This window comes from Rhineura floridana, chromosome 2, assembly GCF_030035675.1.
Source record: "Rhineura floridana isolate rRhiFlo1 chromosome 2, rRhiFlo1.hap2, whole genome shotgun sequence".
Classification (NCBI taxonomy): Eukaryota; Metazoa; Chordata; class Lepidosauria; order Squamata; family Rhineuridae; genus Rhineura; species Rhineura floridana.
Window position 1 is genome coordinate 111,020,935 of NC_084481.1, and position 24,786 is coordinate 111,045,720.

Here is a 24,786-nt window from a genome sequence, read left to right on the forward strand (position 1 = left end):
TGCTTTCATTAGGGACCTGAAGACTTCAGATAGATCTACAAGCAAACTTACTATTTAATGCCCTGACTTCTCTAAGGAATTGCTGGAATTTAGCTTGATGAGAGTACTGAGCAGGGCCGGTGCCAGAGGGCAGCCAGGTTGGGCCCTGGCTGAGGGCCCTGTGGCCCATAGGGGCCTCTGAGGGGCCCCTCCTTAGGGTGGGAGGGTGGTATTCCTGTTCCGTGATCTGTGGCAGGGTTGAGACCCGCAACCCAACCCTACCACAGACCACAGAGAGGGAGCTCACAGGGGCCCCCCATGCAGACAGTTTGGGCTTCAATAAGCCACCCCACCCCACCTCTCATATTGTGTGAATGCCATGCAGTCTGTGTGCTGAAGCCCCCATTGCCATCTTGGTTGATAGCAGGCATGCATGCTGCACACACGTCATTCACACAACATGAGAGGTAAGTGGGGCGTGCAGGCATGCATATTAGCCCCACACTGCCTATATGGGGGGTGTTGGCTATGGCACCCTGGGACAGACCAGTGCGCAAGGGTCCAGGCTGGCGCCAGCCCTGGTACTAAGAATTCTTTTCATGAACTGTAGTCCCTCGTCCTAGACCTACAATTTCCAGGATCCCCTGGAGAAAGGAAATTACTGTTTAAATCTTTTGTAGTCTAGAACCCTTCATCTCCATACACATGCATGTCATGAAATATCTGAAATGTCTGGACACAGAGGACCTAACTAACTGATGTCAATGCATAGTTAGCAGGTCTGGCCTATATCATCTGGTTAAAATCTTCCATGCAATAGACATCAATGAGAACTTATTTTTATTTCAAGTCAGCCCACCTTCTTTGCAACTTTACCATGGTACCTGTCGACACGGATCTACCATTATGTTGGCATAGCCCAATCTTTATCTTGGTTTGGCCCAGTCTTCATCTGAGTGAATCATGCCAAGTGCCTAGGCAGGACTTTTCCTTGACAGGTACTCTCTGCTCTTCCATTCCAAGTAGCACCATGTCTCTGCACTGAGAAAGTGCACTGCTTCTATCAGTGGCCAGTTGGATGCCTCCAGAAAACTTACATGTGGGGCATGAATGCAACAGTCCTCCCCGTTAGATGCTCCATGGTTTCATCATGGATGGGGAATGAAAGAGTACCAGATTTGATGCCACATCTACACTATCATGGGTACAAGCCCTTAGCATATGGCTGACTTTAAATCATCATAACACTGAAAAGGGTTTGGCTGCCCAGTCTCACTTTACATTTAGTTACTGAGTGAACTGCTATGTCTAAAAACTTGAAAGTGCTTGCCCTTCCACCCAGCAAAAAATTCTGATGACTAGATCTTATTCCTGCCATCTCCATCAAATTGATTCCACTGGAAAGGTTTGATTGGGTGTGTGTGTGGTCTTTGATACTCTCATATGTAAATTGCCCCATCTCATGTTAGGGCAGCTTGCCTATCACTTATGCGATCATTGCACACTTGGGCTTTTCCACTGCATGAACATGCACTCAAAAGCCATGATTAGCAGCGGCTTCCAACAACATGTACATTGGATGAACACATCATCCAGCCCTCTCATATGTCATCATATACCATCATATACAACAATTTACATTAAGGTGCTGGACTACGACCTGGGAGACCAGGGTTCAAATCCCCACATAGCCATGAAGCTCACTGGGTGACCTTGGGCCAGTCACTGCCTCTCAGCCTCAGAGGAAGGCAATGGTAAACCCCCAGTCCATTTCCATTTTGCATATTAAACCCTATATTATTATTTTAATTTATATCCTGCCATTCCTCCCCAAAGGAGCCCTAGGTGACATGAAGGCGCCTTCTGTGAGGAACAGGATAATGCTGTCCATCAAGCAGCCCTGAATTCAAAGAAGGTTGTATTGGACTACACTGGATCAGTCTTTGTAAGCTGCAAATGTGGGCCAAAGCTTCATTTTTGTTTAATGGAGCCCAACTGGATTGCCCCTACGTGTTTTAAGAGCAGCATAAACTCATCTTCAGTCCCTTGCTCAGGTCTTATTAACAAGTGTCTTTTTTGGGGGGGTACTTTTTGTCTCCTGCTGATTATGTAATGGGGAAACAACTATAGAGTGTGCAATGGATCAGAAAGAGAAGGAAGGACACATGGAAAGAGGAGGTGAAAGAGAAAGACTTAAAGATGAATGAAGAAAACCTCACGAAGAGGGACATGGCCCGGACAGTTTAAACTTCCCCGTAAGCTTATTCAGCAATCGGAGGGGAGTAGGGAGGGGATCCTTCTTTGCGAGTTCTCGGAGAGGGTTTTCTCCCTGACGTTTCCACTAGGCTGAGAAGGAGGACGTTGAGGTGGAAGAGACAAGAGGTGGGGGGTGGGAGTAGGATAGGGGGCTTAGAGAAACAAAAGGAAACCAGCTGCAGAACTTCCTGAACAGGGAAAGAGAGGGGGGGGAAACACAAGCGAGCGCGCACACTAACTAACAAGATTATTAAAAAGCAGGGAGGGAGAGAGAGAGAGAGGGAAGGGGAGGTTTTCCGCGCAGGCAGGAGTTCCGAGCCCGCCCTGGGTTCATTTCCCCCACCATGACCAGCGCGATCTTGAGGCGGAATTCCAATAAGCAGGGCTTGCAGAATCTCATAAGGTAAGCTTTTTACCTGCCCACGGGCGAGATGGAAGACTCCCTTTCTTTGTTTACATGGAGCCACTGACGGGAGTAGTTCTTCACGCCAAGGGCTCTTTTTTCTCCCACCACCAGTCGCCAAACGAGGTTTTTACACTCTCCCTGGAAAGGTGTGGATTATTTATCATATGTGTGTCAATATTGGTGTTTTTTTAAAGCAGCCGCATCCATTGGCAAGCTAGGGATTTCAGATAGCGAAAAAGGCGTTCACTCAGAGAGTGATGGCATTTGGGATGGGGGAGCCTTAAATTGATTGATCGCTTTCCCAGATAATCGCTACTGAGCAGTGTACCGTAGCACTCTACCTGAGCCTGCTGGTTTTGGTACTTGGGGTGAATACCTTAACTGAACAGAGGAGATCGACCTGCCACTAAAATCATTTGTTTCGGAGGATCAGCTTGGTATGTGCGTGTGCATGTGGATTAATAGCCAATATAATTTGCAGGGCAGCTGACTTGAATGAGGACAAATTAAAACAGCAAGATCCTTTAAAGGGACAGAACATTAATTAACTAGTAAAAATGACCAAACTTTGGTATATGAGAGGAGATCAGTATGCTGAATCTTTAAGGGTCCTTTCTGGGTGCAGTGAAAAAAATGTTTTCTTTTTGTCAGTAAAAAAAGGTGAACTGAAATCCCTTGGAGGACTAAGGCTGTGATCCTATGCACACTTATGTCGACGTACATTCTATTGAATATAATGGGAGCTACTTCTGAGGAAGCATGCAAGGATTGCACAGACTGCAATACTATACACACTAAACTGGGAGCAAGTCGCATTGAATTCAATAGGGCTTACTTTTGAGTAGACACATATGGGATTGTACTGCAAATATCTTTGGAAAAGAGGGTGGTGCTCTGAGAAAGGCATTAACTAATTCTCTTTTTATTAAGGTTTTCTTCAGGTTGTGGAACAGCAGCATTGCTACAATTATATTTTTAACCGAGACACAAGCTGGCCATTAGGAGGGAGAAGACATTAATGTTAGATATACTTAGATAGTATTCATTTGCTAATGTTAGTTTGTGGGTTTCTGTGCAAATTTTGAAACATTCCATTCTCTAAAACTGAGAATGGGTTAAGAAACCTCACCTAGGCGGCAGGCTTACTGGACAGATGAAGGTGTGTTTCAACAGATTTAACAAGGGAGTTTCGATGGGGTCTGTGCCTACTCCACAGAATGGCCTTGATTTTCAACTGGTGAATTAGGAGGACCCACTACCAGATTGCAACCTGGTCCAAGGTGGGTCACAGCAGCAGTATTGCCATTGCCATCACACAAATATATGGGGGGGGGGAAATAAAGAAATGGGTCCCCAAATGCATGTTTGGGTTAAACGTGGGTCTGGGTTTGAAAAGGTTAATGACTACTGTTCTGTGCTATGGCTGGTCAATGCTATTTATTAATGCTGAGCCAGCAGTAATTCTAAATACCGCAGGAGAAAATTAAACGACTGTATTGGTTAAAATGGTCCTGGTACAGTGAACAGCTTCTGTCACAAACCTACTCCCCCTCACCAAAAAAACCCCCTCATGGTCAGAGAGGATGTAAATCAGATATGGAGAAAGCATGTGGTCACTGCTTAAAAATGTTGTATGTGGCAGCTGTAATCCCAGGTGGGACAAGCCCATATTCTGTAAACTTTGGTCACATGGTGAGCCACATTACTTGGCCCACTGTCACATGTTTCTGAGAGCACAATAAGGCTCCTAGCTCCTATAGGTGACCAGCTCCTCCTTGCATTAGAGCCACCATGGCTTTTTTTTTTTTAATGCAGTGACCATAGGGTAGATGGTAATCTGCCTTCACATTTAGGCCCTCCCACGTGAGATTCCATTCTATCAATAAACCACTGCACAATATTGATTTGCATTGGTTACAATATGCTATATGCTAACTATATGCTTAACAGTCCAATCAAATATTTTCCATTGTGTTCAATAGGATTTATTCCATATATGTGCATACTGGATTGCAGGCTACATCTCAATGGTTTCACTGGAACATTAGCATACACCCTTTTCTCTGGATTACTCCTAAATGTTGTATCTTTAAAGAGTACTTGTTTCAGTCTGCCTTAAAACAAAAAAGGTTTTTATTTTGCGTTAAAAGAATCCATAATGAAAAAGTGAAGCCCTTTCATCAGCATGGGGCACAAGAAGTTGTTAGATTGCACAGAATCTCATTTTGGAACAATTCCACTTGTGGTTGGTCTTGGATATGCAAATAATTTCACATGTAATGAAGCTGTCAAATACAATTCCAACACTCTTAAAAATATAGGATTCCATGCTTGGAAAGCTAGGCAAGATGGGGTAGTGGCAAGGATAGCAATATAAGACCAGCAAAGATAAAGATTCTCTTTCCCCTTTTTAGCAAAATACAAAGCTGAACAGAAATGTCTTGCTAGATGGGGAGAACAGCAAAGACTTCCAAAATAAATGATAAATTATGGGGCTGGAGTAGGTCAGAATAGCATCTAAACCAGGTTTCCTCACTGAAGCAAATGCCTTCACTTTCAGGCATCCCTAACAGATTTGCTTATATCATGCAGTTCATAGTATTTCATAAGCAGAGAGTAGGAGAAACAAAGATATACCATGTTTGATGTTCATTCACTGTTGGATATGGCAAAGGTTTAGCGTAACAACACTGATGGATCAAGCAACACCTTAAAATAATGCAAGAAATTTCAGAATCATCACCTCTGGGTTTTTATGGACTGTTGGGCAAGAGAACTTCAGAAAACCCTTGCCCCCCGCAAGACAAAAAGCTTGCAGAACCTCCTGAATAAAATATTTGCCCTTTCTCCAACCACAGTGTGCTTGCTTACAGCTGTAACCCTTCCTCTGGGTCTCCTGAATGTCTGAGATGGTGGAGTAGGGATCACACCAGATCAAGTCAACCCTTCAGAATCCACCAGCTTGAATATTTTTTGAGTTCAGGCACTAGCCATGCTTAGTAATTTATTTGCTTGGATAAAATTCTTTCTTGACTGTCCCTCATTCCCAATTCATATACATACAAGATATGAAAGCAAAGCCTTAAATCCCTCAATTACTGTGAGTATACATCACTTTAGATTCAGATTTATGCAATATGTCCAGTTGGAATCATTTCACTTTTGCCTATTTGAACCATTTCCGGTACTACAGAAAAGATAAAAATATTAATCGTACCTGGGGATCCATGGGCATTTTTTGTAATGACCTCCACTTGCAGTGAGTTCCGTGGTCTCGGTCAAAGCTAACGTCTTCTCAAACAATGTAACACTAACCAACTAATTAAGGCTGCAGTCCTAACTTGCTTATCTGGCGGCAAGCTCCATCAAATTCAATAGGACTTCCTTCTTATTCCATTTTTATCCCACCCTTCCTCTGAAAAGCTCAGGCCAGCAGACATGTTTTCCCTCGTTTAACCTAACAAGCCAGTGTGTGTAATGTCTAGGGCGTTGGCCTAGAACCTGGGAGACCAGTTTTCAAATTCCCCTTTAGCCTTGGAGTTCCTCTTGGGCCAGTCACAATATCTCATCCTAACCTACCTCACAGGGTTGTTGTGAGGATAAAATGAGAAGCAGAAGTGTGTATGGCACCTTGAGCTCCTAGGAGGAAATGTAGGATTTAAATGTAGAACTAACTAAATAAAACAAATAACAACAACCCTGCGTGGTAGATTAGACTGAGAGATTGGGACTGGTCCAAGGTTGCCCTTGCATTGGGATGATATTTTTCAGAGGATCCTCTCAATCAGGCCTTCTTTAAGATTATGTTTTTATTTCAACCAACCAACCAACAACCACAATACTCTCTTATAGAATTTTATGTATCTTGTGTCACATATATGCAGCACTCTCGTGCAAACACAGCATATAGACTGGCCACAGATTCTTGGAATGTGACCACTGCTTGTGCAGGAACTGTACCCCTATTTAAAGTTATTCTGGCTGCACATAACTCTATGCAAGTAAGTTGTTTTATTTAAAAACTATGCTTAGCATCATTTTAAAACCTGGCCTGAGAGAAGTGGCTTCTTATACATCTTAGGGCTGGCTCACACTTGCATGTTCATTGCTCTATGATGGCACCATGAAGTGCTGACATGTATGTGTGAATCACAGATCAAACACTGCAGATATATACCTCAGGTCACAGTTGGATTTTGATGGAAGCGGTTCAAACATGCATTTGCAAGTCATCAGTATGGAGTAACCAAGTGATATAGATTTATGTACAAACTGGCTCTTGGCTGAGACAAGATTGTCAGAAAATTGTAGGAAACAAATGCAGATACCACAACACATAGACACAGCAAATCTGTAAAACAAGATGGGGATAAGCTACTGGCTTCTGCCTGGATCAGACGGAGATTCTATAGATGAAGGGGTTCCCAAACTGGGGCTCATAGTCCACGAGCTTCATTCAGGTGATCTGTGACATATCTGAGAAGAAACAATTTGAATTCTATGAAATTCAAATTGTAATACAATATAAAAAATAGAAGAACCACTAAAATATAATTAACAATCATGCTGCATCTAGCACAGCACATTACAATTGCAGAATACATTACAACAGATTAAAAAATCTATTTATTTATTAAATTTATATCCCGCCCTTCCTCCCAGTTGGAGCCCAGGGAGGCAAACAAAAGCACTAAAAACACTTTAAAACATAGAGTTTAAAATATATTAAAACAAAGCATCTTTGAAAACATTTTTTTAAAAAAGCTTTAAAAACATTTTTAAAAAGTTTAAAAACATTTTTTAAAAGTTTAAAAACATTTTTTAAAAGTTTAAAAACAAATTAAAAAGCAGTTCCAACACAGACGCAGACTGGGATAAGGTCTCAACTTAAAAGGCTTCTTGAAAGAGAAACGCTGAAAAGATAACAGATATAGTGTCTGTCAAATATTTAAGGGGAGGGAATTCCAAAGGGTCTGTGCCACTACACTGAAGGTCCATTTCCTATGTTGTGCAGATGGACCTCCTAATAAGATGGTATCTGCAGGAGGCCCTCACCTGCAGAGTGCAGTGATTGACTGGGTATATAAGGGACAAAACTGTTGTTCAGGTATCCTGGTCCCAAGCTATATAACACTTTGTACACCAAAACTGGAACCTTGAACTTAGCCTGGTAGCTAATACATAGCCGGTGCAATTATTTCAGCAGTGGGGTGACATGTGGGGGATACCCTGCCCCAGTGAGCAGTCTCACCACCACAGTTTGCACCAGCTGCAGCTTCTGGACCAACCTCAAGGGCAGCCCCACATAGAGCCTGGAGGTTACCAGTGCATGAACAACAGTAGTGGGCCTATCCCAGTCCAGAAACGGCTGCAGCTGTCTTACCAGCCAAAGCTGGTAAAAGGCACTCCTAGCCACTGAAGTCACCTGGGCCTCTAGTGACAAAGATGGATCCCCAGACTACGAAGATGCTGTTTCAGAGGGAGTACGACCCCATCCAAAGCAGGCAACTGACCAGTTATCTGAATTTGGGAACCACCAACCCATACCGTCTCTGTCTTGCTAGGATTCAGATTCAGTTTATTGGCCGTCATCCAGGCAGTAGTCCAGGAATTGCACAGCCTCTCGCAATTCAGGTGTTACAGAGAAATAGAGCTAGGTATCTCCTATCTCCAGGGTCGTTTTCAGAGAATAGCATTGGGTGATTGTCTTTTGAACCCTGGCAGTTGTGCTGTGGAGTGCCTCAGGATACCATCTTGTCCCCCGCGTGCTGTTTAACATCTATATGAAGCCCTTGGGAGCAGTCATCAGGAGATTTGGGGCGAGGTGTCAGCAGTACGCTGATGATACCCAGCTATGATGGGTTGACCATACACTGGATCCACTTGGTCAAACCCCTTCGGCAAACTTTAATAAGCCAAGAAGGGCAAGGGTGGAGAGGACATGTTGCTGCCTGCATCATCACAAGTACCTTGTCCATGTCATCAGGACACATCAACTGAAACTGTTCCCAAGAAGTTGCACCAGATGTTGCACTGGACACTTCACTGGGGACTACAGTAGATGTGGATGGGGCATCAATGTTGCTACGGCGGTGAGCAACTTTACCCTCAAAGTGCCTTGCAAACAATTCACAATGGGCCTCCAAAGGGTCTAAAACTCTATTTCCTGGAGTTGATGTCAACAGACCCCCAACAATACAAAAAAGCTCTGCTGGACAGCTACTTGAGGATGCGATGGTGGCAGAGGAGTGGGCCCTCTTCGCCGCCCTCACTGCTGCACAGTAAACACGGTTATGATGTTTTACTCATGCCAAATCAGCCTCACAGCACATCTTTCACCACTTGCACTCTAGCCATCATCCAGTCTGTGTCATTGCCCTTAGCTCACTGGTGTACCAAGGTGCAAACTGGGCTCCACAATGCTGGAGAGGGCGCTCGGGGGCAACTGTGTCAAGAGCCTGAAGCACCTCGCTGTTCCACAGTGTGACAAGGGCTTCAACAGGGTCACCTGCTGTATCTACTGGGAACTCCCCCGGGGCATTCAGGAATCCTGTGGATTCCATTAGGCTCCAGGGGGGGACCATCTTAATCTGTCCACCACCCCTGCAGGAGAGGATCGGAGCTGTAAATCGAAACTTCACCAGTAAGTGGTCTGACCATGACAATGGGGTGACATCCACCACCCCCTATCTCCAGACCACCCCTTCCTCCATCTAGAGCAAAACAAGTCAAGGGTGTACCTATGCATCAGGCTGGTGACAACTTGAGACAGCCCCATGGTTGTCATGGAGGCCATGAAATCCCGAGCTGGAATACTAGAGGCAGCCTCAGCATGGACATTGAAATCACCCAGCACTATCGTTCTGGGCTCCTCCAACACCACAGCCGAGATGACCTCCTCCAACTCAGTCAGAGAAGCTGACAGGCAGCAGGGTGGACGGTACACCAGCAGCAACCCTAGTTTACTGTCTCCTTGGCCTGACTCCAGGTGCAGGCCCTCACAGCCAGTTCTAAGACAGAGTGGTTTCCTGGTGATAGAGATGGAAGTTCTGTAGACCACAGCAGCTCCTCCCCGCATCCCTACAGCCTGTGCTGGTGTTGCACCGAGTATCCAGGTGGGCAAAGCTGGGTCAGATCAACTCCTCCCAGCTCACCCATCCAGGTCTTGGTAATGCACACCAAATCGGCACCTTCATCCACAATCAAATCATGAATGAGAGTGGTCTTATTGTGTACCGATCTGGCGTTAAACAACAACATACACATGTCAGTGGGCAGAGCAGATGAGCCACAAGGAACCCATCCATGAGAGGAATGAGAGCAAGGAACAAGGCGTAGATAGCTTTGCCCTCATCTTCTATATTAGTTCACCACCTCCCTATGGCTATACCTCCCTCTGCCCATGATCACTGAAATTGGGATGGCATCACCCATGTTCCTCCTTACTAAGACTCCTCCTAAACACCTGTTATGGATACAACAAGAGCCCACCAACAAAAGCTGCCTGAACCAGTTATCCCTTAGGCCTCTGTGAAAATTGGGAACAATCAGACCCACTCAATATGTCTCACACAGGGCACATCTACTCCTCTGAAGTCATCTGGTGACTTTCTGCTATCATTAAGCTCACTGCACAAACTCTCACCCTGCGCAGGAAATACACATGCGCCATATGCCCTCCCCACTACCAATCTCCTCTAGATTGGTTAAAAAAAATAGAAGGGGGTAGCACCCTTGTACTCAGGCCTCCCTGTTGCCCTTTCAGTGGCGACCCTGCTGGTGGCAGACCTGCTGCCCAAGGGCAGCTGGGCTTTTATGTCCCCTGACCCAGCCAGGAGCTGATGCAAGAGGCTGCAAGATTGACTGCAGCCTCTCTCTGGAGTTAGGGTCAGGCAGCGGGTCCCAGTCCTTGCAGCACTTACCAGGGACTTCAGCTGTTTTAAGAGACAGCTACCCAGAGGAGCGAGCAAGCAAGCACACAGATTCTCAGATGCGCACTCCCAAGTGCTCACTCTTCAAGTGGTCCAATGGGGGGAAAAGTTCAGGAACCACTGCTATAGATTATCAGTGTTAAATTTTTTGATAAGCAAAGTCTTGTTCTGGTTGTGTAAGCTATATCCTATTGAGACGTGTGAAGTTCTGCTTTGGATATAATGAGATAACCAGTTCTAGCAGGCCTGCTAAGCTCGTGAGCCCACCAAACTTAACACAGCCCATCAGCCATGCATGGCGACTCATCAGGCACTGGGTGAGCCTTTTATTTTGTTCCCTCCCTGGGACTTTGTGCAGGCAGATGGCCATCATAAATGATGACAGTGTCACCTCCACTGAAGTTTTGGTACTATGAAAATGTGTTTAAATTTAAGTTATTAAATTTGGCTAAAAGGCTTAGGTCACTAGTAAAGGATAGTTGACTAACCAGAATTAATCGGTTGACATCAACAGCTAAAACAATTCTAGAGATGCAGAGAGGGGTCAGTTTTTCTCCTCAACACCTTCCAGTTATGGATAAGCTGGGTCATAAATTGGTTTGGTATGCCAGGCTGCTTGTGGTTCTGCCCAATGCCCTGATCTCACATCAGTTCCAAACAAATGCCAAATGGACATTTTTACCAGCCCCCCCTTTCTCTCTTAGCTTGCTAAACCTTCTGTCAGCCATATACTAAAAAGAGCCATAGACCTGTCTTATGAGCTAAAGTAGAAAAACAATGGAAGAAAGAACTGAAACAGTTTTGCTTAGTGGAAGAGGACACTATAGATCTATGTTCCAGACAGAAATGAGAGGTCCCTCCTTTAACCCTTAGAATGCAACACAGTCAGGTAGATTTTGTCGAAGGACATCTACCCCATGGGACTACCTGACCTCCTTAAGCTTCTGCCACCTCATGTTATAAATTTCCTCCTACCAAAGCCCCTAACTATGCCTACTCTAGACTACAAAGCCCCTTATGGTGACCATAAAGTCTATAGATTTATTGTTATTATTGGGCATAGGTTTTTGTGCAGTCCATTGTTTTTTCTGGAATTTGTCTAGCCTCTTCTGAGATCACTGTGTAAAGTATTGGACGGATGCCCAAACAGGTGCCTTAAGAGGCATGCACATGCAAAGTATGATTTTTTACAAATATGTATGTTCCAGGGAAGATGCAGATTTTCCATATGGGATTTTGGAATTTTGCCAGGCACTGTTTCTTCGGGACCAGGCATGCGTGTTGCCCTTCTTGTGTCAGTACCAGGGCTGGCTCCAGGCATGTGGGGGCCCTTGGGTATCAGCTTGCGTGTGTATGTGTGTGTGTGTGCGCACGCACATACATGCGCACGTGTGGCCCCCCGCGCCCTCCCTACCTGTCTAGTCTTTACCATTGCCCTTAATGAAGATGGCGGCCATGGTTTCCCTAAGGGGAATGAAGCCTCCACCGCCATCTTTGTTGATGGCACATGTGCGTGCTACGCACACACATCTCTGCCATCAACTAAGATGGTGGCAGCTGCTTCAGTACCTTAGGGAAGCTGTGGCCACCATCTTCATTAAGGGCAATGCTAAAAAGCCGGCTGACAGGTAAGTGGGGGGGACAGATCGCAGAAGGGGAGCGGAGGACCCCTCAGGGGCTCCTGTAGCTCCTGGGCCCTCATGTCAGTGCCCAACCTGGCCGCCCTTTAGAACCGGCCCTGGTCAGTACTGACTGGCAGCAGTTCTCCAAGGTTTCAGAGAGGGGGCATTCTCAGCCCTACCTATAGATTCAGGGATTGACCCCGGGACATTCTGTATGCAAAACAGATACTCTGACATTGAGCTTTGGACCTCCTTATCTTAAAAAAAAAAATTATTATTATTATTTATTTATTTATAAAAACTTAGGTAAGCAACTGATGGAGGCCTGGGGGGACTGGGCACTGAGGAAAGGGAAAAGGGTATAATATATATATACACACACAGATACAAACACATTTCTTGTTTTAGCTGCCATGTGGCAGCTCATCATTGTACAGGTTTTAAAAGGAATTGCTATATGCATGAAGTCTGGGATACTGAGACGCCCAAAGAGAAAAAGATGCAATCTGCCTGCACAAGAGTCATAAACCTACCAAAACCAAAATCAATTGATCAACTGCGCAGCTAAATTAATGGGATCTAAAACATTATTTTCAATAGAGTTCTGACTACATGTCAAAATTTCACATACCCAGCATCCAGTAAAACAGCTAAGGAGACATGGTAACATACAATTGCCTTGTAGTGTTTAGTTTTTTTAAAAAAAACCCTGATGGTTAAAACTGATTTTGACTTTTCCCGTATCTAAAATTTGAATGCAGAGTTTACATTGGCTTGAATTTACATTTGGTTGTTAAAACAGCTCCCTTTCCTTTTTGATCCCATATTAGTGTGAGCCTCCATAAGCGTATTTCAGATTAATAGGCACTTCTTGGCAGTGAAGTCAATGAGGCCAGCTCCAAATGCTTCCATGTAAATGAAGATTAGAAACTCTATAGTAGCAAGCCAGTGAATGTGTCCTGTAAGTCCATCTATGACAGGTCGGATGAGCAAAATTGAAGAAGGGGTGGGGATAATGCTGGGGACAAAGTGAAGGAATCGGATGGGGAGGAAAGGATGAACAGAAGTATCTTGTCCTGTCAAACTTTTACATGCATAAAACTAAATAAGTTAGTGTCAGGCATACAAGCAATATGAGCAAATTTAAAGGGAAGCTTGGACAGTGTTTTAGTAGCATACAATCTCCCAGAAGTGCTTGCCATTGTTGTAATTGTTTACTTATTATAATCTGGGATAAAGCAACTTGAAGCAATTTACCATCTAACAAAGGCTCTGTTTAAAAACTCTGGCAGACTCTGGAAGGGAAAGCAGGAGTTAGATAAGATGGTAATTGCCCATTCTTTCTCAGTGTCATTTCTAATTAATTACACAGTCATTGGCAATAAGGTCTCCCAGCAATTGCAAAGCATATTCTGGTCTCCCTTAGCTTGATGGGCACTTCCAAAATGCCAGGCTTTTCAGATGCAAATGGCATATTCCTAGCAAGTGTTTCCATGTAAAGCTATGTTTGTTGTCCCTTTTCAAAGGTCAGAGGAGAGGCAAGGAAACAAAGCTCACCTTTAGCACGAAGGCTACTTCACATTTTATGTGTAAGCATTGGGTTTTCTGCAGCTACACCAGCGTTGCACAGGTTTTTGCTACAGTAAAATGTGTCAGGGAGACATGTCTCCAAACACACTGATGTGCACTTGGCAACCATGGCCAATCATGACTGCTTCACACATCTCCAGCATGTGCTTGGCGATATGTACCCCCTTCCACACTTGACATGTTTCTGGCAGACAACATCACTCTGGCCATAGTAGAGACAACTGCTGGTCATATGTGAAGTAGCTCTTATTCTTGGTGTTAAAGGGAATGTTGCTAACTAACAGTGCAATCCTAACTATGCCTACTCAGAAGTAAATCCCACTGACTTCAGTGGGGCTTACTCCTGAGTAATTAGGGTTAAGATTGCAGAACTGAATTTTCTTGTCAGGCTTGGCTCCTGTAAGTTGTGGGGAGGCAATCGGGAAAACAAGTATAGGGAAAAATAAGTCATAGCCAGCATGGGAGTAGAGTCTCTGAGTTCCAGTGAGCACAGGACCATAGGAAGCTGCTTTACACTGAGTCAGAGCGTTGGTCCATCTAGCTCAGTATTGTCTACACTGACCAGCAGCAGCTCTCCAAGGTTTCAGAAAGGATATCTCCCAGTCCTACTTGGAGATGCCAGGGTGGGGGTGGGGAATTGAACCTGGAACCTTCTCCATGCAGTGCAGATACTATACCACGGAGCTACAGCTGTTTGGTACTGACCTGGAAACTCTTACAAAGCTTAAAGCAGTATCGCCTGAACTTCTAGACTAAGTCTCCTAGTTTTTATCTGAATTGGATAATAGCGCACAAGACAAATTCTTTTTGAGTATCTCCCAGGTTCAGAAGTCATTGTGGGTTCAAATGCTGACAATTCTTTGTCCTGTGATCTGCAGGAGACAATATGGCTATATTGAACTTCTGGTCTAAAAACCTACTAAATAACAGTGGCACCCCAATCCCACGCCCACTGAAAGGAGGTAGACTGATTCAGTACACTAAACTGAATTGTAGATAAATATGGAGGTAACATTCAGTTAATGCTTTCCAAGCAGTTGTAGCAAATTCTGCAAAACCCCAAACTAGACTATATTGTGCCAATGTCAAGAGTTGAACCCATCTGCTTAAACTGTTGAATTTTTTCTGTAAAATTGATCTTGCCATGACATTTACCCATTTTTCTTTTTAAAATGTGAGAGGAAGGGTTTAGACAGGCAGTTCAAAAGAAGCACTGGGGAGAAATTGTGGTATGGGTGGGAGCAGCTGAGCAGGAGGTACAGTTAAAGAGGCTGCTGAGAGCTAGTTTTAGTTATTCTTGAGGTCATAGTGGGATTCAGGAATAAAAATGCAGAAATGGTAATTCTGCAAATGTGATAGTGGCTTCAGAAACAACAGAATTTATAAGGCCCTTACTAAGAACTATGTCCAACTCTGCCATTAACTATTAATGCTCTTTCAAATAATGGATAGGAAAACAGTCTTCAGCCTTCTGTATGAATAGAAAGGGCATTTGTTAAAGATATGCATGAAAATAATCATGAAGATAATTATTAGATTTAGTCAATTACTAGATAAGATGTATAAATTAAACCTTTGACAAAAAGTGTTCCCAATTAATTGGATAACACATTTTCTAAAGAACATTAATTACTTTTTATTATAAATACTTACGAATATTGCCAAGGACAGGGACCCATTGCAGCAGCAGAATTTTCCATTGTATCTCAAATCGAATGCTGCTTAATGGTGCCTCCTGTGACATAGACACGTATAATCTAAAAGCAGAGAACATGTACTTTTTGTACATAAAGCATAACTATTGCTTTATTCATATGCAAAATTGTACAGATGTAAGCTATTAACTGATTAAAGAATTATGTGATTAACCAACTACAATTTTGAAATCAGGTGGCAACCCTAATAGTAATCTATAGTGGGTAAACAGTAACAACTTTTCAGGTGCAATCATATGCACACTTACCTGGGAATAAGCTTCACTGAACTCAGTGGGACTTAATTTTGAATGGTAGACATGGATTAGATTGCACTGCATATTAGTTACCCTAGTAAACACAATGGCTTTCACTCTCTCCCATTTACACAGGGCAATACCGAGACACGGTGCAGTTAAGGCACTTTGCAGAACACATCTGTATTACAAAAATTATATTGGTTTTACACAAGTTTCACTACTATGGCTCCCCATTCCCCCCTGCAATAATCCTAGAAACTTGTTTAGTGAGCATGGTGAGCATTCTCTGATAGAACAAAATAATACACAAAAAAACCCTCAAAAAAAATTTAAAGGCTCTCCAGAACAAGATGGTTTCAAAAATATCTGGAATACCATTGGAGAGGGAAGAGAGCGGACTTCCTGAGGTAGGGTATTCCAGAGCCTGGGGGCCACAGCTCAAAAGGCTCTCTCCTGTGTGTCTGTCAGTCTACCATCTTTCATTCCAGGCACCCAGACACTATGCATCAAATCAGAGGCAATGCCAGGAACAGAACAAGGAGCCCTGATTGTCATGCTCAAAGCACTCTTTTACATCTGAACAAGTTAGGAAATAACAGGGAATCAGTATGATGCTGATACGTAAACTGGGTGGTGTGTGCACAGTGCTGAACACATCTAAGGCTAGAGACCAGCCTTGCAGACAAAGGCTGCTGTGCTGCCCGTCTCTGGGGTTGCAAGTTGGAAAGTGCTCTGAGCCAAGCTTAGCTCAAGCTGCTATTTAAACAGCCTGATTCTTCTTCAGCTGGGCATTCATGAGATACCCCCATTCCTCTCTTGATGCCCACCTGTCCTTCAGAAGCCTGATAGCTAATTCGCCTCGTCAGTGTAAGAATATGAGCTGTTTCCCCTTACTGAATACTGTATGCATTCATTCCCAGAATTTCCAAACACTGCTGGTTGCTGTATCACTAGTGCTGCAGCTGCCTTCTATTCAGCCATTAAGCTGTGTGTCACTCCTCTAATTATGTACAAGGACTCATCATGGCATGCCTGGTGTTAATGGACTGCAGTATCACTATGCCTGTTGCCTCCTGCTGTCTGACTCATCGTCACTGGGTGCAAGCCACCTTGGTCCTAAGTGAGACTTCTTGCCAGTGAAGACAATGAAACTTGAGTGCCTAACTTGAATGAAGGTTAGAAGCTCAGCCTTGATAGTAGAAACGTAGCTGCGTAATGGATCTAGGAGATCCAGGCGGGTCTACACATGTAGTTCACATAGGTAGCAGAATGGACTGTCCCATTTCAGACTGCAGATGGAGAGTGTCAATTTTGAATGTTCCACTATGAAAAACCTCCCTGAAAGTAAAAATCTAGCACCCCAGGGGAAAAAGGTTCATCCCATCTAACACTGTGCTGCACGATTTTCTCCCAGAACATTTGTTATGTCAGGAAATCTTAAAAATGGCACCCTTGCCTGGAGTCTGAAGTGTACAGTCTATCACCTCAGGGTTCTGCCACCTCACTCCCACCTCAGTTCGCTCCATGTGTGGACAGGGCTGATTTACAATTTATGTAACAGTTGCGTTTTGCTGTATATATAATATATATGTCGGGTGTGTGTTTAGGAACTGCAGCTAATCATGGCTCCCCAGTGTGTGTCTACCATGTGTTATCAAATAGATGGATATCTCCCTTTGCAGTGTATGTACAGATGCAGCAGTTCACCAGTATATACGTGGGAAACATGGTTGCCCTGTCAAAAATGGACTGCCCTGCTGCTGTAGCCTCTTATGTGGCTGCCAGGGAGCCACAGTCTCATGTCCTTAGTTCTACAGGGGTATTTAAGGAGTAGAAAAATAAAAGCTACCCATTAACTGACTGACAAAAAGCACTGTGAACCCACTCATATTAAACAGTAAGGAGGATGCAGAATGGGAGCTCATAAATAGGGTTTCCTCCTTGCAACCTAGACAACCTACCTACACCTTTAACAGCTTTGATGAGGTAGGAGAGCTTTCTACACTGTGCTTCCTACCTTATGCCTTCCTGGGTCACATTGTTAATCTTTCTTTCCATCTGGTGAAAAGCATGAAAAACAATGGTCAGAGTAATGGTCAGAGTGTCAGATCAGGGCTGGAGAGACTCAGGTTCAAGTCCTCACTCAAGGATGAAGCTCACCGGTTGACCTTGGGCAAGTCTCAGTCTGTCTCTCTTTTCCTCTTTCAGCCTAACCTACTTCACAGGGTTGTTGAAAAATCATTTGAGGGAGGTAATTGCATACATTGCCTTGGGCTCCTTGGAGTAAGGCAGGCTATAAATGTAATAAATAAGGAATGCGGCAAGAGATGCAATGGTGGCACCTTCCTTCATTACATCAATACTGTTTAGAGTATGTGGGTAGATTATCCAGATTGCAGGGCGGCATCCTATTCCTCACAAAGCCCTTAAAATTTGTGATCTCTTAGTCAGGGCAATGTAAAGATCTAGACTTGTGAAGCCATGCTCAATGCATTAATGCACATATTTTGAAGTATTGTATTGTCTACAGCCACTCTAGAATCTATGTGTTATTATTTAGAGTTTATATCCCACCCTTCCTCCTAATAGGAGCAATGTGTTGCTGAAAGAATTGAATCACGGCAATCCTATCAGCATTGCATGGTGCCGATGTGGCTATAATCAGTGCCCTGCAAAGTTGTTCAGGGTTTATAGCACCCTTGGTCCCTGAAGAACTAAGGAATCTGGGCATACTGCCCGCTGGACTAGTTTAACATCTGATCCCCAAGTGATAGGGATTTTTCCTCCCTAGTGAACTTTGCATGAGGGCTACCAATAACTTTTAAAATGCATCAAAGATAGACGACTTCAGTGTGCAAGTATAGAATCTGGTTAAACTTCATTTTAAATATCCTTGAAGTGGCCCTTGGTCTCCCCATAGTATGTATGCAAGCCAGGGACTACGTAGCTTTGATCCTCAGTGTCCTACTAAGCAGCACATGCCCTATTATATCAGGAAGCCTGTTAGTCTGGGAAGTCTCTCCAGGGGTCTTTCCTCCGAGCCGCCTTTCATCATTCATATTTTGCATTCTAAAATATGTCTCATCTTGCCTTGCATGCTTATGGAACTCGTAAATCATCTGTTTCAGGCTGTCACTGCCCATCACTTTTCCAAATGACAGTGTCTGTTGTTAGAAGACTCTAATGTCCTGGCAGGAGATTTTTAACTGTTGAGGGTTTTGATCTTCTTATTCTTTTTTTTAAGAGTTAGCATGAGATATACTATTCCTTGCATTTCAGTTTTCTAAATGGCTTGTATTGAGATTTCACATTGCTTATCTTACACAGCCCCGGTGTTCCTTGCACAAGACTTATGCTCAGCCTTCTTCCACTCACCAGCCAGTGGAGGAAATGAATAAATCTAGATGCCACAATTCCCAAGCTGCAACCCCATCATTTATGCAGACATGAACTGAATCATGTATGAGAAGGATTCTGATTTCTGCAGAGAACAAACACTTCAGCAGTTTGGCAGATGGCCAACACTTCAAACCCAATTGCAGAAGAGGTGAATGATTGATGAAAGACCACTACAGTGGCTGCAGGGTGGATGGAGATAAATACTGAAAAATGGAGTGAAAAATAGCACCCCCACATCTGGTTTGTTAAAAGGTCGCTACCTTCTACCTGAAAAATATGTTACTATCCTTTTAAGGGACTCACCTGGCAAATCATGTCTATAGCTTCCTTTGCTCCCTTGATATCAGGGGAAGATCATCCCAGATACTATATTCAGTTTCAAAATGGAGCTAGCGCTGTAACCCACCTAGGGTTGTGAGCTCACAAAAGCAGGAGTAGAGAACCTTTTTCACCCCAAGGTCCACATTCCCTTCTGGGCAACCTTCTGAGGGCCACATGCCAGTGGTGGGCAGGGCATGAGGCAAAAGTGGGCGGAGCAATGAATGTATGGCTTCCGAAGAGCACCAAAGGTCATCTAAAGAGGCCTGGAGATCTGAGGTTCCCCACCCCACTGTACATTTTATGGATATGGCCAGAGAAACTGCAGCCCTGGGCTCCTGCTGGGAGGAAGGACGGGATATAAATCAAATAATAAATAAATAATAAATAAAAACGGAATTGTGGCAAGTAACTAGTTTCTGAAAAGCTGGTGATTGTACCTCTGAACCCACTGGACTCTGCCCAGGATGTTTCACATTCCACTTGTAATTGGTCAGTTTCTGCCCTAAGTGACCAGTTTCACCCTCTTGGCCCTAGGCTACAGTGCTAATATTTTAGTTAAAAAGTTTTAGTTAGAATGTGTGCAGGCAATTCCATTCTTGGATCTCCTTTCTGTCTTCCTTCAGTCACTCTTAATCCTGCCGTTCATTAACTGAGATCCACTGAATCCAACACTTGCTCAAATTTATTCCATTGTCTGAAGTCTGAACCATGCAATGAGACATGGTATGTGAGAGGAGATGGCACAAGGACAGACCCATGTTTTGAGTTCATCTCTAAGGCCTGTAATTGTCATTTTGTGTGAAAGATGTGGGCAGACAAGCCAATAAAAGGGGGTGGGTGGGAAAATGGGTTCAGAGGAAATGGCTGTTTGCTTGACTTCTAGCTGGATAGACAGGGCTGCTGTATCTGAGGAGGATGCTCCCTGTGGAGGTTTTTTGGGATGTTCTGTTTCATACCAGATAAGAATGTGATCCTCATCTATGTACTACAGGAGCAGAAAGGCAAAGGCCTTTGCAAAAGCACTATACACCTAAACCACCCAGTTGTACCATAAATATCGGAGCACATTCCAACACAATTAATGGTACTTGGTAATAAATCCATGCCTTCAGAGGCTTGAACTGAGTGTTGGTCTGAGTCTCTAAAAACATAACCCTATAGCAGTTTTCCCTCTCCAAACTAAGCAGTCATTGCTCAGAGCTTGCAGGGCATTAACCATGTGACATTTTAATGTGCTGTTAGGACACAGTGGAAGCTGTCAGTCTATGGAAGGTTGACGAAAATTGTGGCAAAACCGTTTCAGGTAGAAGTTGAGCCAGAGGAAGTCTGTGTTAAAGTATTCCCAGCATCTGCACAATGCCACTGGATTATTGCATATTCACTGGGAAATTCGCTGTAGAAAATACATTTCTACATCCATTAAAAAAGAAAAGGTATACTAGAGGGTATGATTTACTTCAGAAATTTAACGTATGGGACTAATTCGGCCATTCTAGTTACCTAATGGGTGCAAAATGCCTGAATAATCAACCTAATCTGTTCATTCGGTTTTCTAACTGAATAGGCCATTCTACGAAGCAACGTATGCTTGAGGATTGCAATAGCAATGAGTGAGCATTTACCTATGGAGATTCCAAAACACCCTAGAGGTAAACTAGCAGAATTGGTTTTGGGGGAGCTTTTAAAGAGCTTGCTTGTGTGAAACCTGTATATAATGTTTTTTTCTTCATTTACATAGAATCAAATAAAAAAAGTATTAAAATATATTAAAATACACATACAAATAAATAAAGTGCCTGATGAATTCTCAAATTTGTTTACACAAATAGTCAAGAAGGCTTCAGAGATTATTATCTCAGGATTATATGATCCTGCATCAGCCTCTATTTATATAGCCAAGGAAATCCAGGGTGTTTCAAGCATGCTCCTGGCTGACTGTGTCAAATAAGAGTTGACCCAAGACATTTTGCTGCCTGATCGCAGAGCAGAAAATTCCCCCCCCCCCCCGGTTAAGATGCATAGTAAACAAGCATCTCTTCCCCTTTCTGGCAGTAAAAATACAATAATAATAAAGTAAATAACTAGCAATTAGTTGCCTTTTGATGGCACCTTCACTTTGTCTAATGGTAGGGCTAGACTGGTACACTGGTTTGACATATAAATACAAAATATGTGCAACACATATGTTGTATTTGACCTTTGCATTTGTGTATTTGTAGCCGCTTGTCTCTTTAAAATGTATGTGAGATTGTACATATCTTCTTTCTCTAGTGTATTTTAAAGAGAGTAGTGAACAAAAAGCACATGCACACAGTTCAAATAAGGCACATAGTGAATATATTTCTGCCACTACTACCAGCAAAAAAGGAAAAGGAAAGAAAGACAAATTCAAGTGGCGGCATGCATAGGCCATGTTACACATGGTGGGTATCCTGGCTACCCTCTGTGGAATTAGACTCAGAACCACTGTTGTAATTATTGCCAAAGGCAGAGCTTGGTGCACGACTAATATAGATCAGACTGCAGGTTATACAGGTCTCTAGATCTCTACAAGATACTGCTAGGCATGGCTACTCAAAGACATTGTGGCAACAAAGTGCACACCCTCATAGACCCATTTATGAAGAGTCAGGGCAAGCAAACTACTTGCATGGGAACTGACTCTCAGACCAGGACTGAGTAAGCAAATGGGTACTTGTGATGTTCCTGCTTATAGTGTAAATATGGTAAGTGCTGTTTATATAGAAGACATATGGTAAGTAGAGTGAAAGAGGAGGGGGGGAGTACATGAGCAGTAGAATGCTGGATGATTGGCTGAGCTGGGAGTATAAATGGAAGAATGACAGTTGAATCTGGGTGGATGTTGGGAGTGTGGAGAAAGGTGTTTGAAGGTGGAGGTCAGGAGTGTGGAGAAAGAGGGAGTTGGAGTTCTGATTAATAATAAGTCAAGTACAAAACAGGAATAGATGAAACCATACGCTTGTGAAACATTCTAAAACTAATCTTGTTATTTCTGATATTTAATAAATACTTATTTGGTTTACCAAAGGCCTGATCCTTGGCTGGGGGATATACATACCAGAAGGGAGGGCAAGGTAATTACCAAGGCTGAACAGAAACAGTATCTAATGGTGGCAGCGGTGAAGGGAGGAATAATAACAATTCAAGTATCCAGAGCAACCCAGAGTTGTATGCGTTATCTATAAAGATACAAGGGGGTTGGGAACAGCATAAGCACGCAGTCACAAAAGTAACCAGCTAGAGAGAGACTCAGGCAAAGTCTCTGGGAGTATTGGTTATAGGACGTGACTGGTGGTGTTGCCTAGCAGGGGGATCTAGTGAGATCTGTGCTAGAGCGGAGTGAGAAACCATATAAAGGACAGTCCGGACTGGTGGTATCCCTGGTGGTGCCTAGTGAAAGGCAGTAGCCACAAGCAGGTGGGAACCTGACAGGGAGAACCAGGGGAGGATGTCACAGTACTCTTATGAGTAGGATGGTGAGCAGGCTCCATCTGCTCACGCCTGCACAAAGAGTGGTGCATCCTTGGCAATGGAGGTGGAGACGCCTCCATTGTTCTGTAGACACATCAACTACAGGAGGTGGAGCAGGAGTGAGGTCAGAAGTCCACCAGGGGCAGAGTTGGGGAATGGGTCGTTGCCTCTTCAGTAGCTGTCAGCACTTCTGGGGAGGGGCTCTCAGCCAGCATATCACTGAGCTCCTCCACGGCCTTGTCGGTCACCCTATTCAGGCCACTGGGCTCTCCCCAGGATCCCAGTAGTCTTCCTCCTCATCCAAACCGCTCTGCCAAGAGTTTTCCACTGGGCTCATGACAATGGGCAGGCACTTTGATCCCTGGGAGCTCTAAATTTTATAACAAAAGGGGAGTCAGGGACGAGAGCTGAACCTTGCCTCCCCCAACTTGCCTCCATTGGCACTTGGTTCTCGCAACTTGGACACCAGAAGTGAACTGAGCTGAGGAGGAAAGTTCCTCAGGTGATAAGAGTTCAGACAGGCAAAGTAAGATGAGGGACAGAGCAGGGCTCAGTTCTCCATCCATGGGCATTTTTTGTTGTTAAAAAAACAAACATAAAGGAAGAATTAGATCCCCATTTGTCCATATGCCTTTATCAGAATAAACATACCAAATTGACCTGTTATGTCTAGGTAAGTCTCAAGTCTCTAGATTACTCAGCATTCCATGCACATTTGCGTATGAGAGATTTCAGCCCTACTAGTGTTTCTACCGTCACTTATCATGGAAACAGAAGTGAGTCAAGACTCAAGAATCCCATTTTTATTTATTTATTTGCAGAGGTTGATTGCTTTCTTTCAGCTCTCTTTCCTGCCTCCGATTCACCAGAAAGTGCAAACAAGTCAGAAAAAGAAGTGAATCAAGAGATTAGGATAATTACTTGTGCAAACAGGGCCAAATCAAAAGACAAACCATTTTCAATGTAGTTCTTTTTCTTGGCTTTTCACTTGATCATCACTTATGACGCAGACATAACAAATGCCACAGCTCACAGGCAACATGTATTTTGCACATATAAGATCAAACAACACATTATTCTTAATGTGTAGTATGCAGGTATCTTTCTGTTTATTGTATACTTCATTACAGGTACTGGTGGGGGGGATTGTTATTGGATCTGCAGCACAGAGGTTTATCTCTTCCCTTCCCAGATGTGACCCACTGAAAATTCCCCCTGCACATGTGACTACAAGGGTTAATAAAAAGACTTTTTTAATTAACCCTTTTGGTCATGCAGGGATGGGGTCATGGCTGGTGTCAGTGGATGGGCTGACGTACCCACCCCACTTACTTTGGTCCTGATAACAATCACCCCTTCACCTGCAATTAAGTCAAGAAAAAACAGAGACATAGCTGCACACTACACATTAAGCATACCATGTAATTTGACCCTAAGATTCTGAGTTCAATCTCTGGTTAAAGGATCTTAGGCTGGGAAATACCTCTTCTTGAGATGTTGGCAAACAGGTCAGACTGGACAGCACTGGGATATATGACAACAATAATTACTAATAAGGCAGCTCTTGTAACTTATGCATACTGGTGAAGTGGCATGTAGTTGGTATGTACATAGGAAAGTGCAGGGTCCACACCCAGAGAGTCTGTGGCCCAAATTGTGCATTATGGGAAAATATGTTGGTTTTCCTGGAAATGTGTAATGTGGGAGGGATCACATAGTGTGATGTCACTGTGTGAGCATTTTCCTACTTGGCTGCTTCTTTGGATGCTGGGGAAACACTAATGTGGTGACATCATGCCACAACTGCTTGATACAGGGGTGACTTGGAGAGAAGTA

The 24,786-nt window shown here is 43.7% G+C and overlaps 1 protein-coding gene and 1 long non-coding RNA gene across 5 annotated transcripts in view; one reads left to right on the forward strand and one right to left on the reverse strand.

Moving 5' to 3' along the window:
* Nucleotides 1–24,786, forward strand: part of LSP1 (lymphocyte specific protein 1) — a 97,538-nt gene that overhangs the window by 31,637 nt on the left and 41,115 nt on the right. For 2 of the 4 annotated variants that reach the window (XM_061610146.1, XM_061610149.1), the window contains exon 1: nt 2,678–2,787. The exons of 1 other annotated variant lie outside the window; for it this stretch is intronic. In XM_061610146.1, coding sequence (XP_061466130.1) covers nt 2,693–2,787 — 95 coding nt within the window. In that variant the 5' untranslated portion in view covers nt 2,678–2,692. Of the gene's footprint in view, nt 1–2,468; nt 2,639–2,677; nt 2,788–24,786 lie in introns of those variants that run through there. One more of the 4 variants, XM_061610148.1, reaches the window with a different exon arrangement.
* Nucleotides 4,757–15,516, reverse strand: LOC133377004 (uncharacterized). The gene is made up of 2 exons (XR_009760596.1): nt 15,438–15,516; nt 4,757–7,117 (listed from the first exon to the last, which is right to left on the reverse strand). It is a non-coding gene; the product is annotated as an uncharacterized LOC133377004 (long non-coding RNA).